The sequence below is a fragment of the Eleutherodactylus coqui genome, chromosome 4, assembly GCF_035609145.1.
Source record: "Eleutherodactylus coqui strain aEleCoq1 chromosome 4, aEleCoq1.hap1, whole genome shotgun sequence".
Taxonomy (NCBI): domain Eukaryota; kingdom Metazoa; phylum Chordata; class Amphibia; order Anura; family Eleutherodactylidae; genus Eleutherodactylus; species Eleutherodactylus coqui.
The window spans coordinates 82,346,560-82,360,689 of NC_089840.1; the positions used below are offsets into that span (position 1 = coordinate 82,346,560).

At 44.4% G+C, this 14,130-nt stretch overlaps 1 protein-coding gene across 2 annotated transcripts in view; it reads right to left on the bottom strand.

The window, feature by feature from the left end:
• Positions 1-14,130, bottom strand: part of RPS6KA3 (ribosomal protein S6 kinase A3) — a 134,289-nt gene that overhangs the window by 106,610 nt on the left and 13,549 nt on the right. For both annotated transcript variants that reach the window (XM_066599792.1, XM_066599791.1), the window contains exon 2: positions 5,793-5,846. In XM_066599792.1, the coding sequence (XP_066455889.1) occupies positions 5,793-5,846 (54 nt within the window). The remainder of the gene's footprint in view (positions 1-5,792; positions 5,847-14,130) is intronic.

Below are 14,130 nucleotides of genomic sequence, written 5' to 3' on the forward strand. Positions count from 1 at the left end.
GCAGGAATCCCGCTGTTTCCAGACATGACACGTCTACGATAAGGACTTCTTGTGCCTTTTCTGTTTAGGATGTCATGCCAGGACATTAATTATAAAAGCCCGACATCCCGATTGAAAATACCGCAGGTGATTACACAATAGAACGAACAGCAAATTCTTCTAGATACAAGAAAGAAAATCAGAGCCTGGCCTTACAGCAGCCAATACGTCAAAGCAGACCCACCTTGTGTCATGGCAGGACCATGCAGCTGTGCGCTCCCTCCATGCTTTACACTTACAATTAAGATTAGCGGCTGTGTACAAGCACAGAGCCCATCACAAGCCGCTGTCACGTCTGGTCACGTAGGGCTTTATTTCCATCATAGCAGGACATACTAACTAGAAGATTTCTTACAATATATAAATGAGCCTTGATGTGCGCAGGGGATACTGAAAATCTGCTTTAACCACTTGAGAAAATGGCCATTTTGGAGGTTTTCATTTTTTGTTTTCTCTTCTCCATTTAAAAAAAATAAAATAAATAACTTTAGTTTTCCTTCACCCGCACTCTGAAGGCTTGTTTATTTGCAGCACAGGTTGCATTTCTCAAGCGGTACCATGTAATGCACAATATAAAATTGTATGGCTGTGATTGGCTAACCCAACGTGGCGGCAGCCAATGAAAGCCAGTGCTAGGTTAACCAATCAGAGCATTAGCTTTCTGGAGGCGGGGCATTCAAGACCCACCTCCAGAAAGCAATGGTCTGTCGGCGTGGAGGAAGGAGCTACAGCCTGCAGATCACAGGACGCCCTGGGAGGAGAGTATTGATTTTCTTTTTTTTTTCCTACAGGTAGTTAGTGCGGCGTATAAGACAACAGGTAGTTAGTTTCCCCATTGAAATGCGTTGGAACCCATTAATGGTGTTTCAATGCATTTCAATGAGGAAAAGTGCTTTGACGTACAAACTTTTTGCCTTACGAGCTCCGTCTCGGAACGGAATAAACTTATGTCAAGGCACCACTGTATATCCCAAACTCTATTTTAACTGGAAAAGTTGGGGGTCGTCTTATAAGCCGGAAAATACGGTACCTACATTTTTTTTTTTTTTTATTAAAGTCCCTATAGGATTGCTTTTATAATATACTGCAATACTTCAATATTGCAGAATACATTTCTGCAGACATTCTATTAAGACATTAATAGGCAGAAATGCATTGCAAGCCCTTGGAGGCCTTTACCAGGATCCAGGCTGCCTTAACACCTGAACAGCACCTCATGATCTCATTGCGGTGGGTGTTTGGGCGACAGAGGGAGACCCTTCTTTCTGTTGGGGCAAATAAATGCCTCTGTCAAAGTTGACGCCAACATCTAAATGATTAATGGCTGCAATCTGTGATGTCTCCGATCATGGCCATATCTTTAAGGGGATTGGCGCTTAAAAGACAGGCAACTCCCACTGTCTATGAACAAAGCTCCACTCCTGAGCCAACATCATACACGCCCCACACATGTGCCAATCATGTATGGCAGATGTCACCACCAGGCTAATCTTAAAAAGCTAAATTTAAAAAAAATTACATCTAGAAGCCAACAGCATGAAAATGCTGCATATTTAACAAGGGAAACCTCCTTCCACATGTGAGCAGTACCTAACATGCCAGCCATGTGTTCGCTTCTGCATCGCAGCAAGTGCGCGCAGCCAGACTCCGCCCACTTGTACTCCCAACCTGTTCTTTGTGCATACACTTAACAAGGAAAGCCTGTCAAGTAGCAGCAGGCACACAGTGCTGCAATGAAGCTTCCTGGAGATTTTCAACAGGATGGAGGTAGATTTCACGTGTTGTGTGTGTTTTGGGTTGTAACTTTTGGGTTAGCGGTGCCTTTTTCAAAAGCCAGCATGCTCAATTCCCCCAATTTCCGTAGGACTTAAAAAACATGTTAAAAATGTAACAAAGTCAGAAAAAAAAGCCACCAAAAACACTTTTCTTTAAGCAATTTGTATGAAGAAGGCCTTAGACAGTTTTCCACGACTCTTCAAAGACATTTATTGATATAGGGGAGACATGCTAGAATGGGGTACAACCACCAGAATCTGCATGACGACTATAATAGGATATTCCTGTCCCCAATAATTGGGTTTTAAGAAGGAGACCAAAAGTTCAGTAGTTAATGGTAGCAGCCTGCTTCCCACCGACGTATCCGCAGAGAAGCAGCGGGGAGTCTGAAACCCTGCCACCACCATGAGATCATCCCGCCTGTAAAGGGGATTAGTCGGATAATATGTATGTATTAGGAAATTGCTACGTATGCTATAATAATGGACTGTGAAATACTTCGGATTGGAGGTGAAGGTGAAACATTACTTCTCGTTTTACAAAACCTTAGCAGCCCTGTCTGAGAAGAGGTCTCCGTGCCAAGGCTAACAGCAAAGTGCTGGCTGGGGAGAAAAGCGGAAGAAAGGGATTCTAAAACGAGTGGTGTAAATGCTACAAAGAGTAGTAAATGCTCAGATCCCATCTGATAATGGGAAATATTTTGGGCAAGCAGGTTTAGGTAGCAGACGCCTGGCAGCACGCTAACAGCCATCTATTGTCCGCCGCGCAGGGATGAGGAGGTGCAGCTTTATTCCTCTACAGGTGTCAGCAGGGGGGAAAGCCACAGGAGACCGAAAAGGAGATCTGAAGGGGTTTCTATACAACGATAGAAATAGTCTAACTCCAGACCAGAAATCTAGAGAAAACCAGTAATTGGTTCTTAAATCCTAAAATTTCAGCCAAAAATACACATTAAAATGGAGACTGAAGCAATTTTAACACTAAAAATATTTACCCCACTATCCATAATGTAGGGGATATGTGTCCCGGGACCGGCGCACCCCGAATGCTCACACGAAAAAGTGGCGATGAGCATACATGACCCTTCACTTGTACAGAATGGAAGGAGTTAGCAAGATCTCCATTCTTCCCATAGAACAAATGACGTAGCGGTCATGTATGTGCACCGCCACTCTATTCACATGAGCATTCAAGGTATGGCCATCGACCCCAGCGCTCAGACATCCAGTGGATAGGAGAAATTACTTCAACGGGAAAACCTCTTTAAATAAAAAACAGCAGATACCCAACCAATACAGATATAGAAGTCCGCATGTAAGACAGTCCGAGGTTGTAAATCACTTCCTATGGTGAGGACAGGAGCTTCCCCATGGTACAGAACACACAATGTACCAGAAAATAAAGTGAAGCCGTCCTCACCTGGTGTCCAAAGAAACAGCTCATCCTGGCACAGATAAAGGACAGCCCAAAACATGTAGTACCGTACTGTACTGTAGAGGGGCGCTACAGCAAGTGAATATTTATACAGGTGTTTTACCAGTGAAATGCCCACAATGGTTGGATCTTTCAGCCATCACACATGCCGCAGGTCAGCAGCACTTATGGCATTGTATGCTGAACTTCGTTTGAAGTCCCAATGGCCCGGAATATACCATACACCAGGTCAAGTAGCTGCTTGCCATCCAGGGGGCACGTTCCTTGGTACACCACCCAAGCATCTAAGAGAGACCAAGCAAAATACAGGATGGTTTCATCATGCAATACTGAGACTATTGTAACTTAAGGGGCCAATGCGTGAATACCTTTAACCCCTTAGTGACCAACCTATTTCGTGTCCTAAGGATTAAGCGACTTTCATTTTCACATTGCAAGAGCCGTAACTCGTTGACAGTCATTTGAGGATTTTTCTTGCAGACAAGTTTTAGATTTTCATCCCCCCACCCCCTGCAGTACACGCGTGTTATAAAACTACAACGTTCGCCATTCAGTGAAAACATGATAACTCTCACCTGGATCAGCACAATTCCTGCGATGCCAAGTTTACATCATTTTTTATTTCTATATTACTTTTGAATAAAAACACATTATTTAAGAAAATCGACTGGATCTGTATCATTGTACTGCAAGACCCACATCAATTTTTTTTCCGGAATTGGGGGGGGGGGGGGGGGGGCGCGGGCATTTCAGGGCTTGTATTTTGTGGGAAGAGTTGTAGTTTTTATTGCTACCATTTTGAGGTACAGAAGACTGACTGCTTTTTATTATAAAAGTAAAATGGAAATTCAGGCTTTTATTTTTGCGGTGTCCACTTTCATTGTTTGTACCCATTATGTTTTTGCTTTATTACTTTTGGTATTTTATCAAAACTTTATATTAAAAAGTTTTTGTGGGGAACAATATTCGACTTTTTTCAACTGTATTTTTCTTTAAATTAAACTCTATTTACCGCTAGGTTTTAGTGCCCGACTGGACTTGAAAATGTGATTGTCGATCGCTAGGATTGTACACTGCATTACTTATGTGAATTCTGCAAAGCCTGACAGCTGCCTATTAGACTCTGTGGGGGGGCCAGGGTCTAATAGGCCAAGTTACATGGCAGACATGGAGGCCTTTGTCAGTTGCCATAGGAACTCATTGGTACCTTATGGTCGCACTGTAGGGTGCTGATGAGTGTGAAAAAAAGCCCCATCTACCTGTCATCTGCTTACATACTGCAGTTGCTATAGATTGTGGCATGTAAGGCATTAAACAGCCAGGATCTGAGATTTCTGCGTTCCTGGGTGTTAGAGCAGGAGCCTGGCTGTCAGTAGTCAGCCAAGCCACTGCATTAAAAATGTGCAGGTTTAAAGCCCATTAGTGACTGCAGTCAAAAGGCACATTGGTGGTCATTAAAAGGTTAAACGGGTTGTCCCGCGAAAGCAAGTGGGGTTATACACTTCTGTATGGCCATATTAATGCACTTTGTAATATACATCGTGCATGAAATATGTGCCATACAGAAGTTATATACTCCCCTTCGCTGCGCTGGCGTCCCCGTCTCTATGGTGCCGTCTATTTTCAGCGTCTAATCGCCCGATTAGACGCGCTTGCGCAGAAGGGTCTTCTCCCTTCTGATCGGTCCAGGCACGAGCGGCGTTCTGGCTCCGCCCCGTCGGGTGTGCCGATTCCAGCCAAGCAGGAGGCAATGGACCGCACAGAGCCCACGGTGCACCCTGGGAGAAGACCCGCGGTGCATCGTGGGTGAAGATCCCGGCGGCCATCTTGGAGGAAAAGAAGGAAGAAGTTGCAGAGAGGGGATTCGGGTAAGTAAATTTTTTTTTTTTAATTTCAACACATCCCTTGGGTTTGTCCTGCGCTGAACGGGGGTGCCTATGCAAAAAAAAAAAAATCCCGTTTCGGCACGGGACAACCCCTTTAAGTACCAAGGGGTATTCCAGTGATTCAAAGTGAAAGTTATATGCTTCACAAGGCAATATGTAATTTTGCAATATTTTAACCTGCTTTACAAATCTGCAGAGATCTGGCTTCACCTGTGATTCCAATACATTTCTCCTCAGTGATGGCCACATAGCCCCAAAGACAAATTCTTGTTTAGTGAAAAATAGTCCCAAGGCTGTATATCGCAGATACAAACTGAATAGTTTTTTTTTTTTTCTTACTAGTACTTTAGATACTTGTAACTTTATAATAGCTTTGGGGCTCACACCCACGGGTGGTTTTTCACCGCGTATTGCATGGCCACATTGCTATCGACAGACCCGGTATTTCCAAACACTGGCAAATCGCTGCAGGAAGCCGCACAGTCCAATATACCAATACAACCGGTGACATATGGACTTAATATAATGGAAATTAGTTCTACAGTTATTGACTTCCCCGTAGACTCCAGTATGTTTCTTGTGAAGAACATAAGAAGGTTAAAGCACATTTACAGGAATGTGTTTTTTCTTCACTGCAATGTTCAAGAGAAAACTTACATTGTTCTCATTGTCTTCTTCACACATGGACTCTTCCGCAAACTGCTGTCCATTCTGTAACAAACATAAAAAAAAAATCAGATATTAGTATTATACACAAATATTCACAATCAGAGGACGTAATAAGTTACAAAATGTTGAGAAAAGATACCCGCAAATAGAATTATGGAAGAGCGGCCAAATCACCTGATCTTCACTTCCGGCTACAGTGGGCCAACAAGGACCTCACCGCCACCAGGGACGTGTGACGGCTGCAGCCATCTGACTGATCAGGTACAGCAGTTACACGCCCCGCCGTCATCACTGCTGCAGCATCGGTGAAAAAGGGAACAGTGGGTAAACGGGGGAGAAGAGGGTGTCTTTATACGTTTTGTCACCATCCAAGCTGGTTTGAATTTTTCTTCCTTACCCTGGACTATTTCCTCTCCATTCTGACATTTTCTACTATCACACAGACTTCTCAACTTCTGGCATGAAATTGCAATTGGTGGAGTCTTGGAGTGAAACTTTTAACCAAGATAAATCTAGTCTTCATTTAGCCTCAACCTGCCTTGAATGTGGAAATTAAATTCAGTCATTATAAAGCTGTATAATCTAAACAAGTTGCTCCATTTTAAAATATTCATTTAGATCATGGAAAAATAAGTTTCCAATTTAAATAATGGGTGCAAATCCAACTCTTTGGATCCTTTCCCCCTCTCCGCTTTGGGGATTAGGGGGTGGGGGGAATAAAGTGGCTCAAGTCCCGGAGTCTCAATAAACTTGCTGGAGTCCCGGAGTCCAATCCCACCAAGAACAAAATTTGAATGGGGTTCATGGGTTTCTTTCATACTCCAAAACCATATCAATAAGTGAACTACGACTATGGGCCCCATTGTTGATGATTATTCCATAGCGCTGTACATTTTAAAATGGGTTTAAAAATAAATAAAAAGGTCTAGTCACACAGCAGAATTCATTGCAGAATTCTGCAGAGTGTACACCGCAATAAAACAATCTTTTTGCTGCAGATCTGCACACTGTTTTAGCTTTATCAATAGCCAAAATTTGCATGCAAAATACTGATGCGTTTTTGCATCAAGTGACGCGGCCAAATCCACGAGCGGATCCTTGGCAAAAAGACTCCGATTTGGTTTTGGCTTTTAGAAGTGGAGTTCATGCAGAACATTCCACAGCGAGTTCCGCTGTGCAGACGTAACCTAACCGAGTACTTGCAGAAGAAATGAGGATCATCAAAAATAGCATAAAACAGAAGGCATGGCCAGTAAAAACTGTACAGAAAACAAAGCGCTCACACAAAGGCAACGGCCATTAGAAAAGAGCACAAATTACAAAGACTGGATGAAGAATTGGTGAATAGTAACCCATGAACTGCTGTATGGAAAACACACTTAACAGCACCACTAACATGGGTCCTACTGAAGGCCAATGATGAAATCACAACTAGGGTGGATACATCCTTTGTAGTCATCTAGCCCAGCAATGCAGGGGGGGGGGGGGGGTAATGCATCATATAACACAGAAGAACCTGAGCCACCTATATCAAGGTTTGGAAAATTTGTTTGGATGGTTCTAGTTTCAAAACACCCATTCTTTATGGGGGATTACAGAATTCACTAAACTGAACCAGTAAGAAAGCTTGGGGACTCGAGGGGCCAACCAAAAGAAAATAAATCTTGTTATTTGTATAGCACCAAATTATTCCGCAGCGCTTTCAGATAATTTATTTATTACCGCCCACCAAGCTCAGTACTCATTTTACAGACCTCGGAAGGATGGAAGGCCGAGTCAACCTTGAGCCCACTACTTGAACCATACAGGGAATGAACTTGCAACCTTCAGTTCAGGAGTGAGTTTAGGACTGCATTTCTGCTGCTTTAACACACTGCACCACACCAGGCTAGCTACCAGTGGTCCTACATGCTCAGGAGCTCCGTCCCACCACCAGATTCTCTTACACGAAGGTGGTAGAGTAGTTCTCGTTGGTGTACAGGCCAGCCAATAAGAATCTGCACACTGCAAGGAGCTCCTACTCACTAGCACTGGACACATTGGGTGGACGCTCGGACAAAGAATCAAAAGAACAGCAGGGGGCGCCATCACTATGTAAAAGCGCTAACTACGCATACAAGCAAATTCTATTTTATTATTTAATTACTACAATTTAAAATTTATTCTGTCTAACTTAACAGCGGTTAATAATGAACAACCCTTTTAGCTAACTTTGCAAAATGCCCAATAAATCCAACTGTAAAGATCACGGAAATAAGGAAAACGGTTTTTAAAGTACTTAAAAAGCAATATAATCGACTACTTTCTGTTATCACATTTGAAATCCAGAGAGGGGAGACCGCCCTAATAAATAGACTGAACAGAGACCAAAAAAAAAAAAGGCGAAAAAACAAAAGGTTTCTCTGTATTATTGTATAGCAGAATTAATCTTATTACACGGCATGATCCACATGTTCAACAAGTGTCGGTGTTCAGGACATAAGCTACCTTGAAATACTAAACCAGATAGAAAGCAAACCCTGAGCCTCAAGTCACAATAATGTGTGAAAAAGCTAAGCGAACGCGAGGAAGCGTGAAAACATGCCAACCTCTTACTGCCCCGTACCTAGCCGGTGGAAGTCCGTTCCCACACACCACCGCACTGGTGCAGCACAGACATCCTAAGGGCACAGAAGTTGTGTGCCGATGTGATCAGAAGCGGAAGTGCGACTGTCAATCATAGCGTGTCCTTCTAACAGCAGAGGTTAGCGAAAGCGAGACGTTTAACACCTTCTATGCCATCTCAGTGCAGACCGAGGCAGAGAGGAGGTGAAGCCAAAGAGGAGATCACCCCTTTGAAGTATGAATGTTACAATAAAATGTAAAATATGTTGTGATCTAATCCGATGAATAAATGGGTTTATGAGAGAAGATCCACAATAATGGCATGCTCACATATTCCTTTAGAGCCTTTGCTGCAAATCCAGAACAAAAACCGAGATGAAACGACACAGCATGCTGCACCGTATCACCCAGGAAGATGCCAACAGGCATGGCAGATCCCATTAGTCAACTGGGTCTGAATGGGGCCATCCGGCTCCAATCTCGCTCCTGGCCAGGATCCAGTTTTCCTGTTCCCACAACAGACCTGGAAAATGGAATCTCAACGGCAGATGTGAACAAAGTGTTACTGGCGACTTTTTGATCCAAATCACTGTTCAGGTAGGTCCTACCCGCCGATTGATAGTCAATCACAGAATAGGTCCAAAGTTCTACTGAAGCATTTGCCACAAAACTTTACATCTATCTGTTCAGTTCATCCTGCTCTGTAACATACAGGTAGGGCAATGCTTAAAAAGGGACGCATTTTGGATATAGGACAAACTGGGTCGGTGCCAGCACCCCGCAAGCCCAGGCAGGTGCCCAGGCCAACTGTGCCTGAGGAGCCCACCCTGAGGGGTGGGATCCAGTAGGGCCACTTAGGAGTCATTTATAACTACCGGTATAAGGAGCTCCTTCCCTCATCGCCATTTATTAGATCCTCAATAAGGCTCCAATCACCTCCTCCTCTCCACTAGCCCAGAGAAGTAGGAACCGCAGTGAGTTGACAGGGATGCAGTATTGAAGATATGTGGGCACCGCAATGTGAAGAGCAGTGCAGCATGTGATGACAGATCTAATACATTTAAAGGAAGGAACTCAGTTTTTATGACAATGCCGCCAGAAAACAAGGGCTGTGAAAGGCATAATGGGGGCCAATTATATTAAGGGGAGAACCACAGAGAAGGCTAATTACTATGTTAGGGACCACAAAGTGGGTTAACTACCATGCGGGGCACTATTACTGTGTAGAGAGCTCTGAGAGGTTCTTTGGTAGTAGCAGCTGGATGAGCGTTTGTAGAGACAAGTTGTGGCTGGAAAAAGCTGCCATGGCGGTCGAGATTGATTATATTCACTATTTTAGGGGGTGCAGAGTGTATCGTGTATATTCTAATATACTTCAAGGGCACAGTTTTTAATGCCATTTTCAGGTGACAGTGTGGGACGCCATTTTCAGAGGAACCAAAGAGGTCTCGGACACAAAATGTAGCTGCAGAAGTCATGAGGGTCTGGACCAGATGGAGAAGAAAAGGAATCAGTCCAGAGGATGTCACCTGTGATTCACTCAGTGTCAGTGTGTATTCGGTGTCTGTTATGTAAGGTCTAGACTAGAGCATTCTTGCTTTCAGCATATTACAGTCATACTGGGAGTTGTAGTCCCACATGGTAAAAACATCTATAGCACCCAAGTGTGTTGTCAGTAAGTACACTAGGTATACTAAACTACTATTTCAAGGATGCCCACATATGTGGTATTGCCAAAATAGTAATAAACAAAATAAAGTTGACACAAAAACCATTAGTTCTATTGGCCACGGGCCTACATAAACCGGGAGCCATCTCTAATATGTTTATTTTTGACAGAAAAGTGAAGCAGTCTGGGACTGAAGAGTGAAACTGCCAGAAAATAAGGAAGGATTTTCAGGTGGATTTACATATTTACATCTGAGTTCAGGGTTCTGCTTTCCTGCTCCCCAAATGGAGCCTTCATGGCTGATCTCCATCTCTTGACAGAACTGAACAGCAGCGGACGGACCCCCATTGATTATAATGGGATCCGCTTGCTTTCTGAACAGAAAAAAAAGCCCTGCCTGCAGCCCTCTTTCCTTCAGTATTTGGAGCCAGATTTTTTCCCACAATGCAATTTCAAATTCCATATGCAGAAAAGTGAAATATTAATAAAAAATTTAAAAAATTAAAAATGCAGCATACTAACCGCAGCGCAGATTTTCATAGCCTTCGACAGCGATCTAAAATGTCGTGGATCCCGATGTGCATTTCAGAGTGAAAATCAAGCTTAATTTCGCAGCAAAATGACACCATGTAAACGAGGCCTTATTCCTCAACTCTATGCATACCAATTAAATGCTACCATCACAAATACAGTCAGGCTGGGTCACGCAGGACGTATTCTCGGCGGAAATCTCACGGTTTTGCAGCAGCAAAAAAAAAAAATAAAAAAACCACAAGATTTCAGCCGGTAAAATGCAGCTTCAAAACCCGTGGCATGGTAGCTGCGGGTTTTGGAGCGTCTCCCCACATGCCTTTTCTGTTGCAGCTGGCTCTCCCATATAGGAGAGCACGGCCGCAGCAGATTAAAAAAAAAATAATAATTTTTTTAATGGACATGCTGCGTCCTGGGAATCCGCGCCGTAGCGACGGCTTTGCCGCCCCGTGTGACTTTGTCAAATCTCGTCCACATGGCTGGCTGATTCTGGGATTAGTGGCCGCAGGTGGATTTGCCGCTGAGAAATTCTGCACGGAATTTCTGCGGCAAACCCTCCTCGTGTGAACCCAGCCTAAAAGGGTCATTATCGGTTATAGGATTAAAACAAAAAAAAAAAAACACCCATTACTTTAACTATAAGGCTCCTTTCACGCCTGCGTTAGGGTCAGTTCAGGGTTTCTGTCTCCGCTCCATTTTTGGAGAAAAGAAACAAATAATGCGCTTTTTTCCCTCCCATTGATTTTTTTTTTTTTTAATTTAAAGGGACTTCCATTGTTAGATATCCGGTTTTTTTTGGGGGGGGGGGGGGGGGCAGGGAAAAAAATAGCGCAGTCTGCAGCATTTAAATGGACAAACCTGGATGAACTGGTGACGTTGTGAGCCCTCAGACTTGCATCGACTATAACTTACAAGAGCATACAAGGCATCCTACATACAATCCGAAAACCGCTATAGCCGACAGATCTACTCACCGGTTCTTCATGGAAATATCCCCGGAACAACATATTTAAGGACTTCCCTTTTGTGTGACAGCATGTGCTTCCCTGAATCTGCTCTCTACGTGGGCCGAGCCGCGCTCACACGCTTAGCTTATAGACAGACCAAAGGGATGCGAGAGCTGGTACAATAAGAAGATGCATATTGATATAGTAGAGGGTAAAAGGATCATCTGTTTCCATGGTAGCCCACGGGAAGAAAAGAAGAGTTGAAAATAGATGTGTTTCCTGGACGTTTCCCCATGGCAGCAGGAGGCATGAGATCCACTATAAGATGGCATGCAGTAACAAGGTCTGCCAGTCAGAAGGACTGGCCCGTGTCCCCGATGGCAGTCCTGCGCTGCTACCAGGCGTTTTCTGTTACTTACTGTATTGCCTAATATTTAGCATCGCTTTGCAATTAAAAAAAAAAAATTCTAATATCATTACAGCCCTGCATTACCATATCAAAACTTACTGGGACGGCGTCTACAGATGTCCCTGGCTGAACAGATGGGCGTCCGTGTAATTGTCGCTGCATCATATAATGAGGCTCTCCGCACTAATACGAGGAAAACAAAAATGGATTCCCGTTGGGGGAAAACAAATCCCTGCTATTACGTGACAAGTTTCTTTTACATGGCTGTAACGCACGCCAATCGGTATAAGCATGCGGATTGGCCCTCGGTATTTCCGATGGCATGGGGCAATCATTGACTGCAGGATTGTTCGTTCCCTAATCCCATTCACTTAAAGGGGATGCGGCCTGCAGTACCACTTTAGGCCACTGCACATAGGCCGTTTCATTGTTCCGGGGCTAGGGTCGCTGGATTCTTTTCTTTAAAGAGGTTGTCTCGCGTGAGCAAGTGGGGTTATACACTTCTGTATGGCCATATTAAAGGGGTTGTCTCGCGCCGAAACGGGGTTTTTTTTCTTCATAGGCCCCCGTTCGGCACAGGACAACCCCAAGGGATATGTTAAAAAAAAAAAAAAAAAAATATATATCACTTACCCGAATCCCCGCTCTGCGACGTCTTCCTTCTTCCTACTTCTTCCCTCACCAAGATGGCCGCCAGGATCTTCACCCACGATGCACCGCGGGTCTTCTCCCATGGTGCACTGTGGGCTCTGTGCGGTCCATTGCCGATTCCAGCCTCCTGATTGGCTGGAATCGGCACACATGACGGGGCGGAGCTACGATGACCAGCTCTCCGGCACAAGCGGCCCCATTCACCAGGAAGAAGACCGCACAGCGCAAGCGCGTCTAAAAACGCCAGAAGAAAGCGAAATTAGACGGATCCATGGCGACGGGGACGCCAGCAACGGAGCAGGTAAGTGAATAACTTCTGTATGGCTCATATTTAATGCACGATGTACATTACAAAGTGCATTAATATGGCCATACAGAAGTGTATACCCCCACTTGCTGCCGCGAGACAACCACTTTAATTGAACTCAAAACACCCCTTTAACGAAGCGCGAGCCATTCTGAAGACAAGGCAGCGGCTCAAATATGATAGAACATATGAAAATAACCCTCTAACAACCGTATCAGTTCCGGCGGCTAAGAAGGACCCAACCAGGGCAAGTGTCTTACCGACTGGAATTTGTCCTTGAGGAGAAACGTGTCAATCTAGGTGTGGAGGAGCCAACGGAGAGCCACCCAGGTGAGACTTCTCCCCATTCCTGCCTCACTTAAACTAGGATTTATCTAGAAAGCCGCAGCGTTTCACAGTAAGGCTGGTTCACAAAGGGAGGATTTGCTGTGGAAATTCAGAGCGGAATTTCGCTGCGGCTGCTAATCCCGGTATTAGCCAGCCATGTGGATCTTCGACAGAGGCTCTGGATGAAGCCTTGGGCACAGATGTGAACCGAACCTTAGATGAAGTCTCTTATACCAAGTATGTTCTTACCCCATCTTACTGAGGTATGCGGTGTTGATTTCTCAGGACTTACTCACATGAGCATAAATCACTTCCGTGTGCTATCCGTGTATTCCACAGTACACGCCCAGACCATCATAGCCAGTGAGGACTTCACACAGACTGATTCTCTGTATGTAAGGGAATCGCAGCCTGTGCCATTCTCATTCACCTTCACAGACGAGAGTAGGGCAAGTAATTAGTCCGCAGCATAGGTAATAAGTATGAGGACAAGGGACCCCCACCAATCATGTGAATAGGGGCTCCAACTGGCCCGGAACGAACAATTCGCACTACTACTGAATTCATTTCTGTGAAACTGCCAGACACAGCCGTGTACGAGTGCTGGCCAGTGCCACTGAAATGAATGGAGCAGTAGTATGCACACATGACAACCACTCCATTCATTCATTCATGGACCCTCAGCTCCTCGTTCTCATGACCAATGACGGTCCCAGCAGTCCTGTGACTAGAGGATAGGTTCTTTGTATGGGGTAGCACTTTAACAGTTGCATGAAGATCTCATGTACGAAAGACAAATCAGAGGACTCAATATATTTCAATGGACTTATTTGCATATTTATCAGAGGAGCATGGATGGACCTCACACACCTTCTAGGTGA